This window comes from Mus musculus, chromosome 13, assembly GCF_000001635.26.
Source record: "Mus musculus strain C57BL/6J chromosome 13, GRCm38.p6 C57BL/6J".
In the NCBI taxonomy this organism is placed as follows: domain Eukaryota; kingdom Metazoa; phylum Chordata; class Mammalia; order Rodentia; family Muridae; genus Mus; species Mus musculus.
In genome coordinates, this window is record NC_000079.6 from 34,732,511 (window position 1) to 34,748,500 (window position 15,990).

Sequence of the window (15,990 nt, forward strand, 5' to 3'; positions counted from 1 at the left end):
CCTTGGGAACACCCAAAGCAGCAGCACCTGTATTAATCTCACAGGCACAGGACGGTGTAAGATTGTCGTCACAAACTTACTGGAATGGATGTTAACACTCACTCCTCAGTATGCCATTGCTGTCCAGACCCTGCCCCCTGTGTGAGCTGATTTTCTATGTTGCTTCTTCAGGTTTGCTTACATGTTTTTCAGATCTTTTTCTAAATGTAAAGTCAGAGGTTACCACAATATAAATGAAAGCTTTTGCAGTGTGTGTGTGCCGGGGGGAGGGGGGAGGGGTGTCACAGAACTACAAAAGCCCCACCCTGAGGTCCCTGCTCAATTAATTACCATCTCAAGTCTCTGGAGAAGACAGTCCTGCCTGGCTCAGTGGACTGTGCATCACACACTGCCTCACTCATGCTCAGCCTCCTCACCATCATTTCAAACTCACTTCCTCCCCTCTCACTGCCTGGTTCTTCATATGTGGTCCAAGCTTTTTGGATCAAAGCAGGAACCGTTTAGTGCAGATCTAACTTGTACCCTCTTTCCCTCGTGCCTTCCCCAAGCAATAAGAAATGGCAAGCCTATCCTCATCTCTTCTCACTACCTTTTCTAAGTCAGTTTGACACCGCCCACCCACCCCCTTTCCTCCATATTACCTGACAATTTGGAGGCTAAGGTGAAAGTTGGCATCAGCATTTTATTTTCAAACTATCATTCTTTCTAATCTGGGTAAGCTCTCTCTGAGCAGACAGCTGAGCCTGCCTCAATTGTCTTATTACCTCCCGCGGGAGCAGTGAAATTTCTGCCTGTCTTCCATATAATCCTGTTCGGTACACACAGCGCTTTCAGGGACTTCAGTATATTCTCTGGTCCATCAGCCATTCTAAGGCAGTCCCTATATATACTCCCTTGATGGGCCACATTCATTAGGGAAATATATCAGCCCATAAGACAGTGCTACCAGGATCGATCCCATGGATTTCCCTTACTTTCCCCTAAGGCAACTTGCTCAGTCTGAGTATCATGTCTTATCAACCAATAGCAGAACGGGGCCCGTGCTGCTACAGCAAAGAGGCATACTGCTCCATACCACATGGAGAAGAACCTATACTACACAAATGCCCCACTCTTAGATAGCTTAGTTTTAGTCTCATCACCCAGAAGGAAAATACAACGGCTTTTCCCAAAATTATCCCTTACCAGATGGATGCCTAACAACCATCAGAAGCTCGATCAAATGGAGGCAAACATGCTCATGTCTGGCTATTATGATTGCAGCGCAGGACATAGCTGCTGGGCTGGACATTTTACAGTGGGCATCAGACTGAAAAGAGAAATAGCCCAGGAAAGAACATGGCAATTAGTAAGCCTTCCTGTGAATATAACCAGCTCACCAAGCAGACTCAGGGGACAGAGACTAAGAGATTCGAGGGCAAGACCCCTCAGTAGGAGTGTCAAGATTAAAATGTTGTTAGTCATTGTGGTATTGGGTGGCTTCCAGGAATGTATCCAACAGCTATTTAAAGAGCACTTTAAAGAATTGAGTCATGGTGTAGCATATCCACTGCTAATGGAGGCTGAGGCAGGAAGATTGGAAGTTAGAGGCTAGCCTGGGCTGCATAGGAAGACTCTGTCTCAAAAACAAAAACAAAAACACAGCAAACAAACAAAGAAGAACATTTCATAGAAATTTGAAATCCCTTGAAATTGAGTAGCTCACACATGAAAGAAATTACTAGGTTTCTTGCCCCAGTTAGAGGGCTTTTGTAGAGTTTCCCCATATTCAATAGTTTTAAGACAACACCACACTGAAGTTGTGAGCTCTGAAATATTTTCTCTTTTTTTTTCTATTTATTTATTTATTGAGGAATAAAGTTCTATCATTTTATATCCTTATAAAATTTTGAAATTAAAAAGCTTTTCTAAAACCTGAAAGTTATTCTGATCAACCATACTATACCACATGCAAAATGGAGTCAGAGCTTTCTGTCTCCTCTGTAGCTAAGATCACTAATGAGTTATTGTATGAAAAGGCAATAAAATCATGCTGTCTGGAGAGTGCCAATACTTTCAGACTAGTGTATCACGTAAACTCTTTAGTAACAACCTACACACAAAAATTTAATCTGTAATAATCAAAGGCCCAAGTGAGCAACGACAGTCCAGGAAAACTTCATGGGAGGATTGCATTTCAGTTGTCAGGAGATCAGACGCTGGCAGCAGGACTGCATCCATCAGTCAGTCCAAGTCGGCAGTTATACATGACCACCACCTGATTGGCCCAATCTCTGTCCTGATTGGTTAGAGCCTGCCCTAGCAGTTGGCCAATGTTTTGCATATTTTCTGTGTCAGTTAGAACAAACAATATTCGCAAAAGCACCAGAAGGAAGAGTCTTGGCTCATACATCAAAAGGTGAGGGGACTGGCTTGAATCCAGCTGGGGCAGATGTGGGAGGTACAGCTCTTTAAACTCGAGTAAAACCAATTGTGAAGGGAGTTGAATGTTAGAGGAAAGGAATTTGTCCATTATCCTGCAAGCAGGGGAGACTAATGAGCCCTATCGGTGACATAATATCAACATTTTTATTGTAATTTAGGAATCACAAACTAGCAGGAAGGAGGAAGATGCCTTAAAGGGCTATGACATATGCACTAGGAAAATAGAAATTGGGGCTTGTTCTCTCTATTGGTTGCTTTTCACTGCTGTGTCAAAAGCAACCTAAGGAGGAGGAAAGGGTTTATTTTGATTGACTGTTTGACTCACATTTAATCCTGACAGCAAGTTGGCAGAAGCACGGAGTCATGTTGTTTCTGTAGTCAGAAAGCCGAGCAAGATAAGGACTGCGTTCATCTGCCTTTCCCTATTTCTCCTTTCTACTAGGTCTGAGACTCACGCCCATGGGCATGGTAAGGCCATGTTCAAGATGGTTTGTCTTTCCTCAGTTAAATCTTTCTGAAAATACTCCCACCAGACAACATGCCAAGAGCTGTGTATCCTAAGGTTCCAAATCCTGTTAGTTGACAAGATTAACCATTACATGAGTCTCACCTCCTTAACTCAGGTCTGATACTGTTAGCTTATAGTACTGAAAGCATACTGAAGGCTTCTTGTCTCTGCTAGATTGCTCTGAACTCCTCTTTTCTGCCACTGCAGCAGTAGGTGGTTATAGCCAAGTGTCTTCATGCTGGGTACCTGAGGATGTCTGTTCTCTCTCTCTCCCCCCCCCCTCTCTCTCTCTCTCCCTCCCTCCCTCCCTCCCCCTCTCTCTCTCCCTCTTTCCTCTCTCTCTCTCCCTCTCTCCCTCCCTCTCTCTCTCTCTCCCTCTCTCTCTCCCTCTCCCCCCCCTCTCTCTGACTACTCCAATGCAGAGGCAGTAAACTTGACATATAGAACTGTTGATACCCAGAGTGACTATCAGCCACAGAGACTAGGAAGGAGGACTTAGATAAATGCTTTCTTCATCCCATGGTGCTGGAATTTATTTCAGAGGGCTCCCCAGAGTTCCTATAGTATCTAGCATTTCTGTCCTCTAGACTTGGAGTGGAATGTGTTGGTCCCAGATTGACACTTCTAGATTGCAGTAGAATGTTGAAGTTGTGGGACCTAATGGGGACTGTGAGACACTGGTGCCCTTCTCTTTCTCTCTGCTTCCTGGCTGTCCTGTCATAGCTTCCTCTGCTATGCACTCCTGCTATGACATACTGCTTCACTACAGCCTCCAAACAGTGAGGTCAATTGACCATAAGGTGAAGCTCTCAGAAATATGAGTCAAAGTAACCTCACTCCCCACATAAGCTCTCATCTCAGGCATGTTGTTACAGTATCGGAAAGCTGACTGACTGAAATACAGTCTATTGACACTACGATGTCATTGTCTCTTTATAAGGTAATGCTTTTGTGATCTTATCTTCAGAGAAAACAAAAGGTTCCAATTCCATCTTCCCTGTATTATGAGTGATCAAAATGCTTTTCTTTCATGTATGCTATGATTTTGATTCCACCTGCCCAGCTCAAGGGCAGACCCTGATTGACTTACCTGAAAGGACAATTTACCATTTTTAACCGCAACCTGTCCACAATTAGTGGGCAAAGCAAGGAGAAACCAATCAGGAAATCTGGGGCCAAAAGCTTAAGGAACCAGAGAAGACAGCATCTAGCCTCTAGAAACAGCTCTACTCATCTTATGGCTCATGAACGCAAGCTGAAGGTGAAACAGAAAGGAGGGAGATTGCTGAACTTCTAAATCAAGCTCCTGTATAGTTCGCATGACCTCACATAGCTTCTGATAAGTGCATTATTAGTCATTTATTTAGTTTTGAAGCCAATTTGAGGCAGGCTCTTCCTGACTGTAGAAAGGTTCTCAACTGCTAGAGTGCAAATAGACTGTATAAGTTATAGGCCTATAAGTCATTCCTGTTTGCTAATTTTTCTATTACTCATTGGTAGCAAGAATAGTGATGGGCCATGGAACAGGTTAAGATATTATTCTAAATGGTTGTTTTGATTTACTATCTTCTTTTAGGAAAAAAAAAACTAGATCATTCACAGCATGTTCAGAAACCAATCCCATATAGAATATGTGAAGAAACAAATGATTGAAAATAGAATACCACTTATCTTATATATAAAACTCACAAGTCATCAAAGAACAGACTGTTAGATACATAAATATAATAACATAAACTTGTTATATTGTAAAAATTCCCAATATAAGTAAAGACATACATAACAAACTAAAACAGCTGAAGCTTATACAACAGAGTTGAGGCGAGTACTCTGTAAGTACAGAGTTCCTGTAGGTCAAAAAGAAAAGAACAAAGCTGCTACATCATTGAGATTTGTTTATTATAGGTAAGGTTCTGTGCTGTCACTCAGTGGTAGAATGCTTACCTAGCATGTATGAAGCCAGGGTTCCATTCCCAGCATCAAAAAAGAAATTGGTGGGTGGTAGTGGGTAACCTGTGTGACGACAGAATTTAAGTAACATATGACAAGACGCTAGATTTAAGATTAAAGTCACAGCCATAACATTAAAAATGGTTGCCTATAATCATGACTGGTGTGTATTAAGCACCAGAAACCCAAAGATCATCTCAGAGATGTATAATAATGATTAGTATAGAGTTTTAAAAGTCAACTTGTTGAGTATGTATGTTGAGGCCATTTTCAAATTTCAGGTAGACCCTTGATGAAACCCGGTATCTGGGAGGTTATCCCAGCAATGTATAGAATAATCCCATTTGCATTAAAATGCATGCTAACATGGAGGAAGATCGCTCAGAGATCATTGTACAAAGCTACCAAAATAGTTTTATTTTGTTATAGAGAATTAAATGAATATGCGTCAGGGAGAAATCCAGGCTAGGGAATCTGTACTGGGAATTATCAAATTCGGAAGTGGAAGAGAGAGAAGTATAGACGTATAGAGGTGGGAAAGGAAAAATTCCCACTTTCCTGGAAAGCTCAAGAAAGTGTCTATCACCAGGCATGGAGAAGCTGCACAGGGACTTCCTGACACATAGACATATGGTTTCTTGGCCCAGTCTACATACACAAGTCCCTGCCAAAGTTGTTCAGAGCTGGCTCCTTGGAAGGTCTGAACAGCGGTCCCTAGTGCCTTAGCGGGCTCTATCGGTGAGGTCCAGTGACCTCTTCCTCCTCCTCCATTGCTAACCCAGGAATTTCATGTCTGTTCCTGCCCTCTGAGTTCTGTGGATTTGCCTTTGGACTGAGCTGATAACATGCCAGCAACCTTGTGAGTGGATAAAGTCTAATTGGGATTGATCTTATTAGCTAATTCATCGCTTTCCCAAGTTTGATAATAAGCTCCCTCCCCAGGGTGGCAGTGTAACACAAAAAGGCCGTGGGTTATCTATTCATGTCTTGTGGTAAGCTTAAAATTTCATTTGTGAAAACATACTCTTGGCTGGATCCTAACCCTGTCCAAATCAAAGGGGCTGGAAAATCTCAGCTTGCAAGTGTTCAGATGGAAAACAAACAAAACAGCCCTGGGGTTTAAAATAGTCATGTGACTTCCTTAACCAGTAAGTGTGCTTTACTGTCAGTATGAGAACCCAGCGTGGACACCAGGGACCTCAGACCTCAGGCAACGGGACTTCCACTCTGTCACCCTTAACTCTACTTGCCAGGTGCCAAAGTTCAGGGCTTTGGTGATTTGTGAAGAGAGGACTTTGATGCTTTTGGTTCTAAATGGGGAACTGAAAATGAAAATGTGTCAGGGAATATCTTTCCCATGCCACCTAGAGTTGCTGATATCAACAGTATCTCAGAATCATGCAATCAAATGGTACAATGTTTATTGTGCATGCTCTAAAACATTCAGGACCTTGAGCAGGAAAAACAGAAGGGCTGCGGTAGCAATGGGCTGGGTGACCTGGCAAAAAACCCTCTGTTTGTGATGAATAATCCCCATTGATCTGTAGTGAATAAATGATTGAACTGAGAAGCACCTGGGAGATTACAAAGCATACCTCGGGGTGTGTCTATGAGGACATTTCCCAGAGAGGATTAATTTATGGGGGGCGGGGGAGTGGGGGGGGGGAGGGAAACTGCCCTGGCCCTCAGGCTGGAGAACCTAGAGGGAATTAAAAAGAGTAAAGCAAAGAGACTGATCACAGTGCAGGCCTTTCCTGTGCTCCTTCACCACCGTAACGGGAGCTGTTCAGCCTCACCTTAACCTCCCTGTCTTAATGGACAGACCTCTGAACCTGTGGGCTCAATAAATCTTTCTTCCTTTGAAGTAATTATGCCAGTCATTCTGGGATGAAAAATTAACTTGCTGTCCTTATCAAGTCACCCTGTGGTCCTGCCAAATAGATCCTTGGTTTGGGAAACTATTGTACAGAGAAATTACTGAATCCTGCCCCTCCCCCCCTAAAAAAGTGCACTTTGCCAAAGGCCCTCTGGCAACATTCAAAAATGCAGTCAACTCGTGGAGGCAGACCCTGGGAACACGGGGGCTGTGGTTGGTGGTCATAGGGATAATTTCAGGATTACAAAATGTAGGAAACATCCTCTGTTCCTTAGCTTCTCATCACTGTGACCCAACAATGGCAACAGAAGGGTGAAAGAATTGCTTTCAGTTCACAGTTTCCAGTTCAGTCCATGGTCACTTGGTCCCACCTGCTTGGAAAGGACATGAGGGCAATGGGAGCATGAGGCAGAAGAAAGCTATTCCCTTCATGGTCAGTCAGGAAGCAGAGCAACACAGGAGGGGGTGGATACAACATACCCACTAAGGAACCAAGCCCAGTTACCCAACTTCCTCCAGGTAGGCCGTATCTACTAATGTTTCTATCACTATCTGGAATCCAAACTTTCAATATACAGGTCTGTGGGAGCATTTCTGCATGTCACCTGTTTAGAATTTCAGGATCCTTAGCATCACAGTTCTGCCAGGGAGGACAAGGTGTGTGATCATTTAAGGCAAAAAGGTCCAGTCCTATCTAACCCATGGGTGATTATAGATAATCCTTTGGTTTGGTAGAAATTCTAGTTAATTCTTGTTACAATCCTGTGCAATAAAGCACAGCTCTATTTCAATAAACTCTGAAGCTCCTACATCTTATGAGTAGTGTGTTGAAGAATGGACTTCCTGTGTCAGGATGAACACCTCTGCTTGTCTTAGGGAAGCATTTGGGGAGATTGGTGTCAATCCCATTAACATCAGTGCTGTGTGTCTGAGCATGTACCATGGACGGGGGCAAGCATCCTGGCTGATACTGCCCATTTGTCTTCCCATAGTCTCTGAGATCACCATCAATATTCTACTGGGTAAATTTTCTACTGTTGACACTATAAATTCGCAGCACACTGAGAAGGTACTATCTGTTTTTAGAAAATTTTAGCAACAGAACTGGAGTCATAGATTAGAAGTATAGAGGTTGCCTTCCTTGGGTAATGGCCTAGGTTTGATGCCTAGCACCTAAAGAAAGAGATATTTCGTGAAAGGGAGAGGAGAGCAAGAGGGAGAAAGAAAAAATGGGGAAAGAAGAAAGGAAGGGAGAGAGGGAGGAAGGGATGAAACACTGATTGTGGTGGCAAACTGGTTATTTGAAATTGCCAGTTTGGGCCTGGAGAGATGGCTCAGTGGTTAAGAGCACCAGCTGCTCCTTCCAGAGGTCCTGAGTTCAATTCCCAGTACCCACCTGGTGGCTCATAACTATCTATAATGAGTTCTGATGCCCTCTTCTGGTGTTCAGCTGTACATGCAGATAAAGCACTCATATATTAAAAAATAAATAAATCTTTTTTTTAAATTGCCAATGTTAAAGGAAGTTCAGCATTTAGATGGGTATTTCAAAGCAACTCTAAAATAACTTGAAGCAAACCATAAATATAAATGGAGAACTATAAAACTTTCAGATGAAACCATAAGAAACCAATTATATGACCTTGGTTTAAATACCAAAACATGATCCATAAATAGACAATTGATAAATTAGACTTCATTAAGATTAAAGCTTTTTTCTCTATAAAGGACACCTACAAGCCTGAAAGAAAAGTTAGAAATCCTTGTAGGTCACATGTCACATGAAGGAATTATTCTCAGACTACAATAGGAACTCTTGAAACTATCAAATAGAATGATAAAACACCATGCAGTTAAAAATTATGAATTGTCAATTTCTAGAAATTTCCATTTCATATTTTCTAGGCTGTTGTTGGGGCCATCTAACTCCCCCCCCCCACCCCCACCCCCAGACAGGGTTTCTCTGTGTAGCCCTGGCTGTCCTGGAACTCACTCGTGCAGACTAGGCTGGCCTCGAACTCAGAAATCCACCTGCCTCTGCCTCCCAAGTGCTGGGATTAAAGGCGTGTGTCACCACATCCCGGCCTAATTTTTCTTTTTTAATTAAATAAATTTTATGCAGACGAGGGCTTTGCCTGTGTTCATCTGTGCACCACATACATGCAATTGCCTGAAGAGTCCAGAAGAGGGCGCCGGCTCCTCTGGAACTGGAGTTAGAGATGGTATGCGCTGCTTTGTGGGTGCTGAGAATGGAACCAGCATTAAGTGCTCTTAACCGCTGAGCTATCTGTTCAGCTCCTGGGTGCATTTAATTGAAACTGAAAGGCAAAACCCAAAATAGTAGAGAGTGGCTGTGCCTGATTGTGCTCATGGCAAATCCATAGCACTGCACACCAGAAAGAGGTCATCTTGCTATAGTAAAATTTTAAAAACTGCTCTTTTGTGTTTATGTGTGTGTGTTTGGGTGGGTGGGGGATCCCATGTGCTTGCAACAACACTCATGGAGGTCTGAAGACAATCTTATGGTTTAGGCTTCGTGTTCTATCTTGAGTCAGACTCTTCTTGTTTCTGCAGCTGTGTTGGCTGCAAACTTCAGGTGAGCGGGGCCTCTGACCTTCATCAGTAGGGAACAGGGCTGTCTCTGCTTCCCTTCTCACTGCAGGGCTGCTGGATTAGAGACCATTCCACCTGGCTTTTTTTACATAAGAATACAAACTTGTGGTCATCAGACTTTCACCTGCTGAGCAATCTCCCCTGCCTTCACTATATTTAACTTTCACAAAAGATGTTGTCAACATCTGTGTTGACAATCTCTTTCTCTGTTTACAACAGAGCTTCAGCAAGATCTCACCTAGGAGATCAACAATCAACAAAACTCCCTCACTTTATTCCTCCCTCCCTCCCTCCCTCCATCTCTCCCTTCCTCTTTTCCCTTGAACACTGAACTTCAAGTCACAACACTGAGACAGGAAGACAGGAAGTCTGGAGCTGAGAGTTTCACTTGAATAACTGATAACTTTGCAGAATGTGGTACTGCAGCCAGGGTGTGGAATGGAGAATTGATTTCATCAGTTTCAGCTGTGTGTGCCTGCTTGGACTTCAGCACAGAGCTGGAACTCTGTGCTGCCACCTCCAAGGCTGGTCCAAGCTCCCCGCCCTCAGGCAGCACTTTGCAAGTGATAATCAGGAAAGCAGCTCCCAGGACCCATCAGTTGACTGAAGGTGTGTCAGGACAGGTTGTTTCTGAAATGAAGATGACCACAATTTGCCAAAAATTCCAGGCACGTGAGCATTGTGAGAACTTCCATAACTAAACGCCAAAAAAAAAAAAAAAGTAGCTTGTGCTGTATACATGTGTAAAAATGAATGGGGAAAAAGCCTTAAATAATAGCACATCTCCAACTAGTCTTTTCATTTACGTAGTCCCGAATCAAAGTGACAAGCAGCAAGAATGAAGGGCAGCAAGTTGGCTGTTCCTTACAGCTTTTAGTTTACTATGGCAAAATAGTGGAGTTTCTGGTGGAAAATGCAAGTCTGAAGAAAGATCAAAGTGGTCAGAATGGTGGAGCTAAGAAATCTGTCCTAGGAATTAGAAGTTTCTGGATTTCTTGTTCTATGTACATATTGTAAAACGATCCTGTCTCTGGGGTAATGTCTTCCACGTTCATAGCCTGTTTAGACAATAAAACTTCACAGTGATGAACCAAGTGGTAACCACAGATGATATCAAAACTCTGTTGGGGCTGGCAGATCCCTAGAGGGTCATGATAGCTGGGAAAATTATTCACCAATCTCATTTTCCAAGAAGCGTGGGCTAAGAGTATGAGTTGCCAAACCTCTAGGATGCTCCAGGGCAGGCAATCAGAGGTGCGAGTTGAGAATGCTCAGGATGGTTGAGGGGATTTTCTGTCACATGAATGCAAGTATGAGGAACAAATTCACATGGGGTCAGTTAGCACTTCTGTCCCCACTGATATAAACAAGGACACCATAGTAACACTGAACACATGAGCAATGTAAATCCTGCTTTTCTTTATAGCCATGGTTCCCCCTGCAGTGTTGGCCTTCTTGCTCACCAGGTCAAAGTGAGATTCAGATGGTTTCTAAAGCATTTTAATATCTTGGAATTTAACTTCCTGAGTGGATTGGGCTATCATTCTCTATCCACTTCAATACTCTGGTATTTCAGAGTAGACTCTGGTATCTCATTGTGAACTCCACAGCTGTCACCTGGTGAGAGTAGCCCCGGGAACAGGATTTCCTGCCTCCAACTCTGCCGTTCCTAGGTGCATCAATGCCTCTAACACTCAGAATGCTCTACTGGGCCTTAGCATTGGCTATGTGGAGTGTGGTGTTCCCTGGGTCCAGGGCAGGAAAGCAGCCACCACTGCTCCAAGATGGCAGAAGATAAAAGTTTGTAGGCGATCATTCATTCTTATGGTGTTCTTTGCCCAGAACAGAAACTATCTGTTTTCCGTTTGGCAAAGCAAGACCACAGTGGTATTAGGTCACCAATAATCCTCACCAGTGATAACATGGAAAATGAAGAGGGGACTGGCAAAGGGCCAGTTGCTTCACAGGCATGTTTTAGCAGGGGCAGAGAGTGAGTTCCTCCCTCCTCTGACTTGGAGCAGTTTCAAATGCCATGGGAAACTGGAAAGAGAGTGCAGGATGGAAAGGAGATACTGAATGATGGTCAGGGTCTACCTGTTTCCTCATAAAAAAAAATAACACTGCCATTCTTTGCTTCAACTGAACGGTTAAGGCCATTCCTGACATGTTTTAAACATTTACTTTTCTAGAAAATCCTATGAAGTGGATGTGGGACAACCCCAAAAAGGGGCCTTGAGATTCAGCCTGTGACTTAGACCTTGGGGCTAGGGTTGGGAGACGGAGGCAGGGTGGGGGTCTGGGGGGCTTAGGGGTGCTCAAGGGAGCAGGCGGAGGTCAGCAGGTGCAGGCCTCAAGGGGATTATAAATTTCCAGTGGTCTGGTCTCTACTTCACATAGCCAGATGCAAATAGGTGCCCAACCTCTTCCCTTGTTTTCTGTCCTGTCTTGGTGCGGTGTTTAGTGGAACTTACAAGCTGTGTCGGTGATGTATACAGTGCTCCTGAAGGCAAAGATGCCTTAGAGGCAGGAAGGAGCTTTGTCTCCCTCTGCCCTTCATACATGTGACCCTTGACCTTGCTTCCCGGTAAAAAGCAGATTAAAGGCTTCCTAGCCTAAGATACCTGTTTCCCACAGTGACCTCGAGGTTAGAAACCTCTTCCCCAGATAAAATATTTAGGGCAAGTGCTGTGTTACAGTGATCTAATAAAGCACGTTCAATCTCTTTGCAAGGTGTTAGGATTCAGTATCAAACAATAGCTGTAAGAACTAAGAGGTGTGGCCGTGAAGGATCCCCAGCCACCGGCCATGACAGGGGGCTGAGTGGAGACGACAAAGAAATGAGATCTGTCTTGGAGAGCAGCACAGTAGACACACTGGGTGCAGAGTGGCAGAATTTCTAGGACGTTTTGAGTCCTCATAGCCATGAATTTAAAGTGAGGCTGGCCAGCAGCTTGTTCATTTTCTTGGTCAGTCAACTATCTGGATTTAAGGGTTGAGAAATACTCTGGGTTTGGCCAGGATCAGGATTTCTTAGATGAGAATTTCAGCAAGCAAGAGGTGTGAATGCCTCAGGAAAGGGTTTGATCTTTGATGGGTAGGAAGCACGGATGTGTAGGAGGGGGCAATAGTAATGGGCAGGGGTCCTTTAGGTGTGGAGGTCGGGGCTAACAAGGGAGAGTTGGAATCCAGAGAACTAGAGAGCGTGGATGCAAAGGAAGCTCAGGAAAGTTAAGATGAAGTATCTATTGGCTGTGGTATGAGCTATCACCATGTGGATAGGAGAATGACATGGACAAAGGAAGATGCTATTGGAAGTGAGGAGGTGAAGGTCCTGGGTGGGTCCTGCTGATGACACCCAGAATAGCAAAGGACTAGGATGGTAGAAGGCAGCAACTGAGCCATGCGTCTATAATCTTCAAGGACTTATTAGGACAAGGAATTCAAACAAGCCAGGGAGCAGCATGAGCTTTAAAGCAGCTTGCGATATCAAAGAAAAGAAAGATGCTACGGAAATGGCGAGGAAACATTTAGACCTTTGGAATGACATGGAATGTCAGAGCAAAGCACTGTTTGGGAGCTATGCGGTGAAATGGTGTCCTCAGGGGAAACAAGAGGGTTTGGGGGACCAGTTTGGAGTTTGGAAAGAGTTTGATAAGAGGATGCCAGCTGTTCATGGGAATGAGAGTCCACCGAGTAAAGAAGGAGCTACAGAAGGGTTGGGAGGCACTCGTAGAGAGCGGTCAATTCAAGTTGAGTCCAGTTAAATTAAGAGATCTCTCTTTTCCCTTGACTGAAGCACAGAGAAAACACTTTGTACTTGGCCCATCTCTGTTGCATGCAGTTCCCCTGATGTCTTGTTTCTCACGGCAAGGGAGGGAGAGCTCAGAGTTCTTTTGTGTACTTTAGCACTGACACAAAGTGAGTTCCACTAAAACTCCATGCAAAAATCGTTCCTAAGACTTGTGCTAGGATGAAAGCTCCTTGGGATCTGCCAAGACCATAACATTAACGGGAGCTTAACCTAGCATCATCACCCTCCAGGTGCACGTAGGGGAAGCTTTCAAGGACTCTTTTTCTTTCCTTGCTTCTGTCCTGCAGGAGTGGGGTCCAACAAGGGCAGGTACTATCCTAAAAGGCCAACCCCCCTCATCAGGAGACACGGTTTTCCACTTGACCCCAGCTTCACTGTGGCTAGTTCTCAGGAACCCAGGCCCAGGCTCTCTCATTGCTCTGCTCTTGCATGGCTGTGCATGAGCAGACACGGGCAGCATGTGGTTTGCTCTGCAGACCAACCTCTACATGCAAACCCCTCAAAACCTACTGTACTAACTCAGTAGTCACATGAGGCTATCTCAGTTTGAAGTAAAATTGCTCCGTTGGTGACAGTAGTTGCATTTCAAGTACTGAGGGGCCTTCTGTGATCAGTAGTTACCACATCGGGTCACCCTGGAGACAGACTCATCAGAGAGGAAGCTCCATTGTAGGGCTCTGGTGTAGACCATTAATGACGCAGCTGTACTGGTTTGATTCTCGAGCGTTTTGTTTAGTTGTTGTTTGTTTGTTTGTTCCTAGCTGCAGAATCTGTGAACTGACATCAGACCCAGAAGGCTACCAGAAACAGGGACTGGGCAGGCCAAAAAGCCTTGCGCTGAACTGCAGGCATGGCGCAGTACAAAGGCACCATGCGGGAAGCTGGCCGGGCCATGCACCTGATCAAGAAGCGTGAGAAGCAGAAGGAGCAGATGGAGGTGCTGAAGCAGCGCATCGCAGAGGAGACCATCATGAAGTCAAAAGTGGACAAGAAGTTCTCGGCACACTACGACGCCGTGGAGGCCGAGCTGAAGTCCAGTACGGTGGGCCTGGTGACCCTGAATGACATGAAGGCCAAGCAGGAGGCCCTGCTGAGGGAGCGGGAGATGCAGCTGGCCAAGAGGGAGCAGCTGGAGCAACGCCGGATACAGCTGGAGATGCTGCGCGAGAAGGAGCGAAGGCGAGAGCGCAAGCGCAAGATCTCCAACCTGTCTTTCACGTTGGACGAGGAAGAAGGTGACCAAGAGGACAGCCGCCAAGCCGAGAGTGCCGAGGCCCACAGTGCTGGAGCCAAGAAGAACTTGGGCAAGAATCCCGATGTGGACACGAGCTTCCTGCCCGACCGCGAGCGCGAGGAGGAGGAGAACCGGTTGCGCGAGGAACTGCGGCAGGAGTGGGAGGCGAAGCGCGAGAAGGTGAAGGGCGAGGAGGTGGAGATCACCTTCAGCTACTGGGATGGCTCCGGCCACCGGCGCACGGTGCGCATGAGCAAGGGCAGCACGGTGCAGCAGTTCCTGAAGCGGGCGCTGCAGGGGCTGCGCAGGGACTTCCGGGAGCTGCGGGCAGCGGGCGTGGAGCAGCTCATGTACGTCAAGGAGGATCTCATCCTGCCGCACTATCACACCTTCTACGACTTCATCGTGGCCAAAGCCCGGGGCAAGAGCGGCCCGCTCTTCAGCTTCGACGTGCACGACGATGTGCGGCTGCTGAGCGATGCCACGATGGAGAAAGATGAGTCACACGCGGGCAAGGTGGTGCTTCGCAGCTGGTACGAGAAGAACAAGCACATCTTCCCTGCCAGCCGCTGGGAGCCCTACGACCCCGAGAAGAAGTGGGACAGGTACACCATCCGGTGATGCCAAGTCCCAGTTTGGGGACCTTACTCCCTAACTATCGAAAATTAATAAATACAGAGGGTCCCCGTAAATCGGATGTGTTGGTTCTGTACCTGGCGTCATTCTTCGGTGTTTTTAATGTTTCTGTTTGTGGCTCCTTTGTGTTCTGTGTGAAAAGGGACATGTTTTTGACTAAGTGGGTTGTGCACATTAGCTTGGTGGGCCAGCAGACTGGGTTTGATTTTCTTGCTCAATGTCTTACTTGTGTTGTGAGCAAAATCATTGCGGTCAATTGACTCCTTTTCCCCACCTATACAAGGAAGTTACACCCCTTCAGGCCAGCGTGAGGAGTGAGTTAATATTTGTAAACACTTGGAACTCACTCAGTAAATGCCTGCTGTTTTTGTGGGCCTGGTTGCTTTACTAAAGAATGCCTACGCGATCCATCTCTGAAATGTCAAAACCAGGGTAGACCTGCATATGTCATTGGTTTCAGGGTCAGTCGGTGCCTGAAAGCTGGTGTACAGCTTATAAGATCGGAGGCGCTTATTTTTCTTATCTTCACCCAAAGCTCACATCTACATGGCAAGATTCTAAATCCCGCCCTTTAAGTTTGTATATGTTATTCATTGTTGAGTGTTTTGTTAATTTTCACTTAAAAACGTCTAAAATACAGTGCATCTCTTTCACGGATTTTTTTAAGTTACCCCTTTTATGTTAAAGACCAAGACTTATACTTTGGATCTCTTGCTCTGTTTCTGGCGCTGAGTACTTGCGCCAGCCCAAGAACATGAATTCTCACAACCTTGGTGATATTGGGTGCTGGTTGTCTTTAGGGTCACATATACAGATTTTTCAATAGCCTCCTTGTATCCAGAGCCTTTCCTCGGGGCAGGATAGAGGCATTTGTCTGTTTTGAAGCATCCTAATGGGCAGCCAGACTGGGAGCAAATGGTTGAAGGTAGCCATCTCCC

The 15,990-nt window shown here is 45.2% G+C and overlaps 1 protein-coding gene across 2 annotated transcripts; it reads left to right on the forward strand.

Annotated features, from left to right (window-relative positions):
• The first annotated feature begins 2,339 nt into the window (after window positions 1-2,339).
• Fam50b (family with sequence similarity 50, member B) lies at window positions 2,340-15,112 on the forward strand. 2 transcript variants are annotated; one of them, NM_001382856.1, is made up of 2 exons: window positions 2,340-2,398; window positions 13,944-15,108. In NM_001382856.1, the coding sequence occupies exon 2, from the start codon at window positions 14,033-14,035 to the stop codon at window positions 15,035-15,037; it is 1,005 nt and encodes a 334-aa protein (NP_001369785.1). In that variant the 5' UTR covers window positions 2,340-2,398; window positions 13,944-14,032; the 3' UTR covers window positions 15,038-15,108. The 2 variants fall into 2 exon arrangements, with proteins under 2 accessions (NP_001369785.1, NP_620085.2); NM_138746.2 differs by lacking the exon at window positions 2,340-2,398 and adding an exon at window positions 7,132-7,277 and having other exon boundaries at window positions 13,944-15,112.
• The last annotated feature ends 878 nt before the right edge of the window (window positions 15,113-15,990 follow it).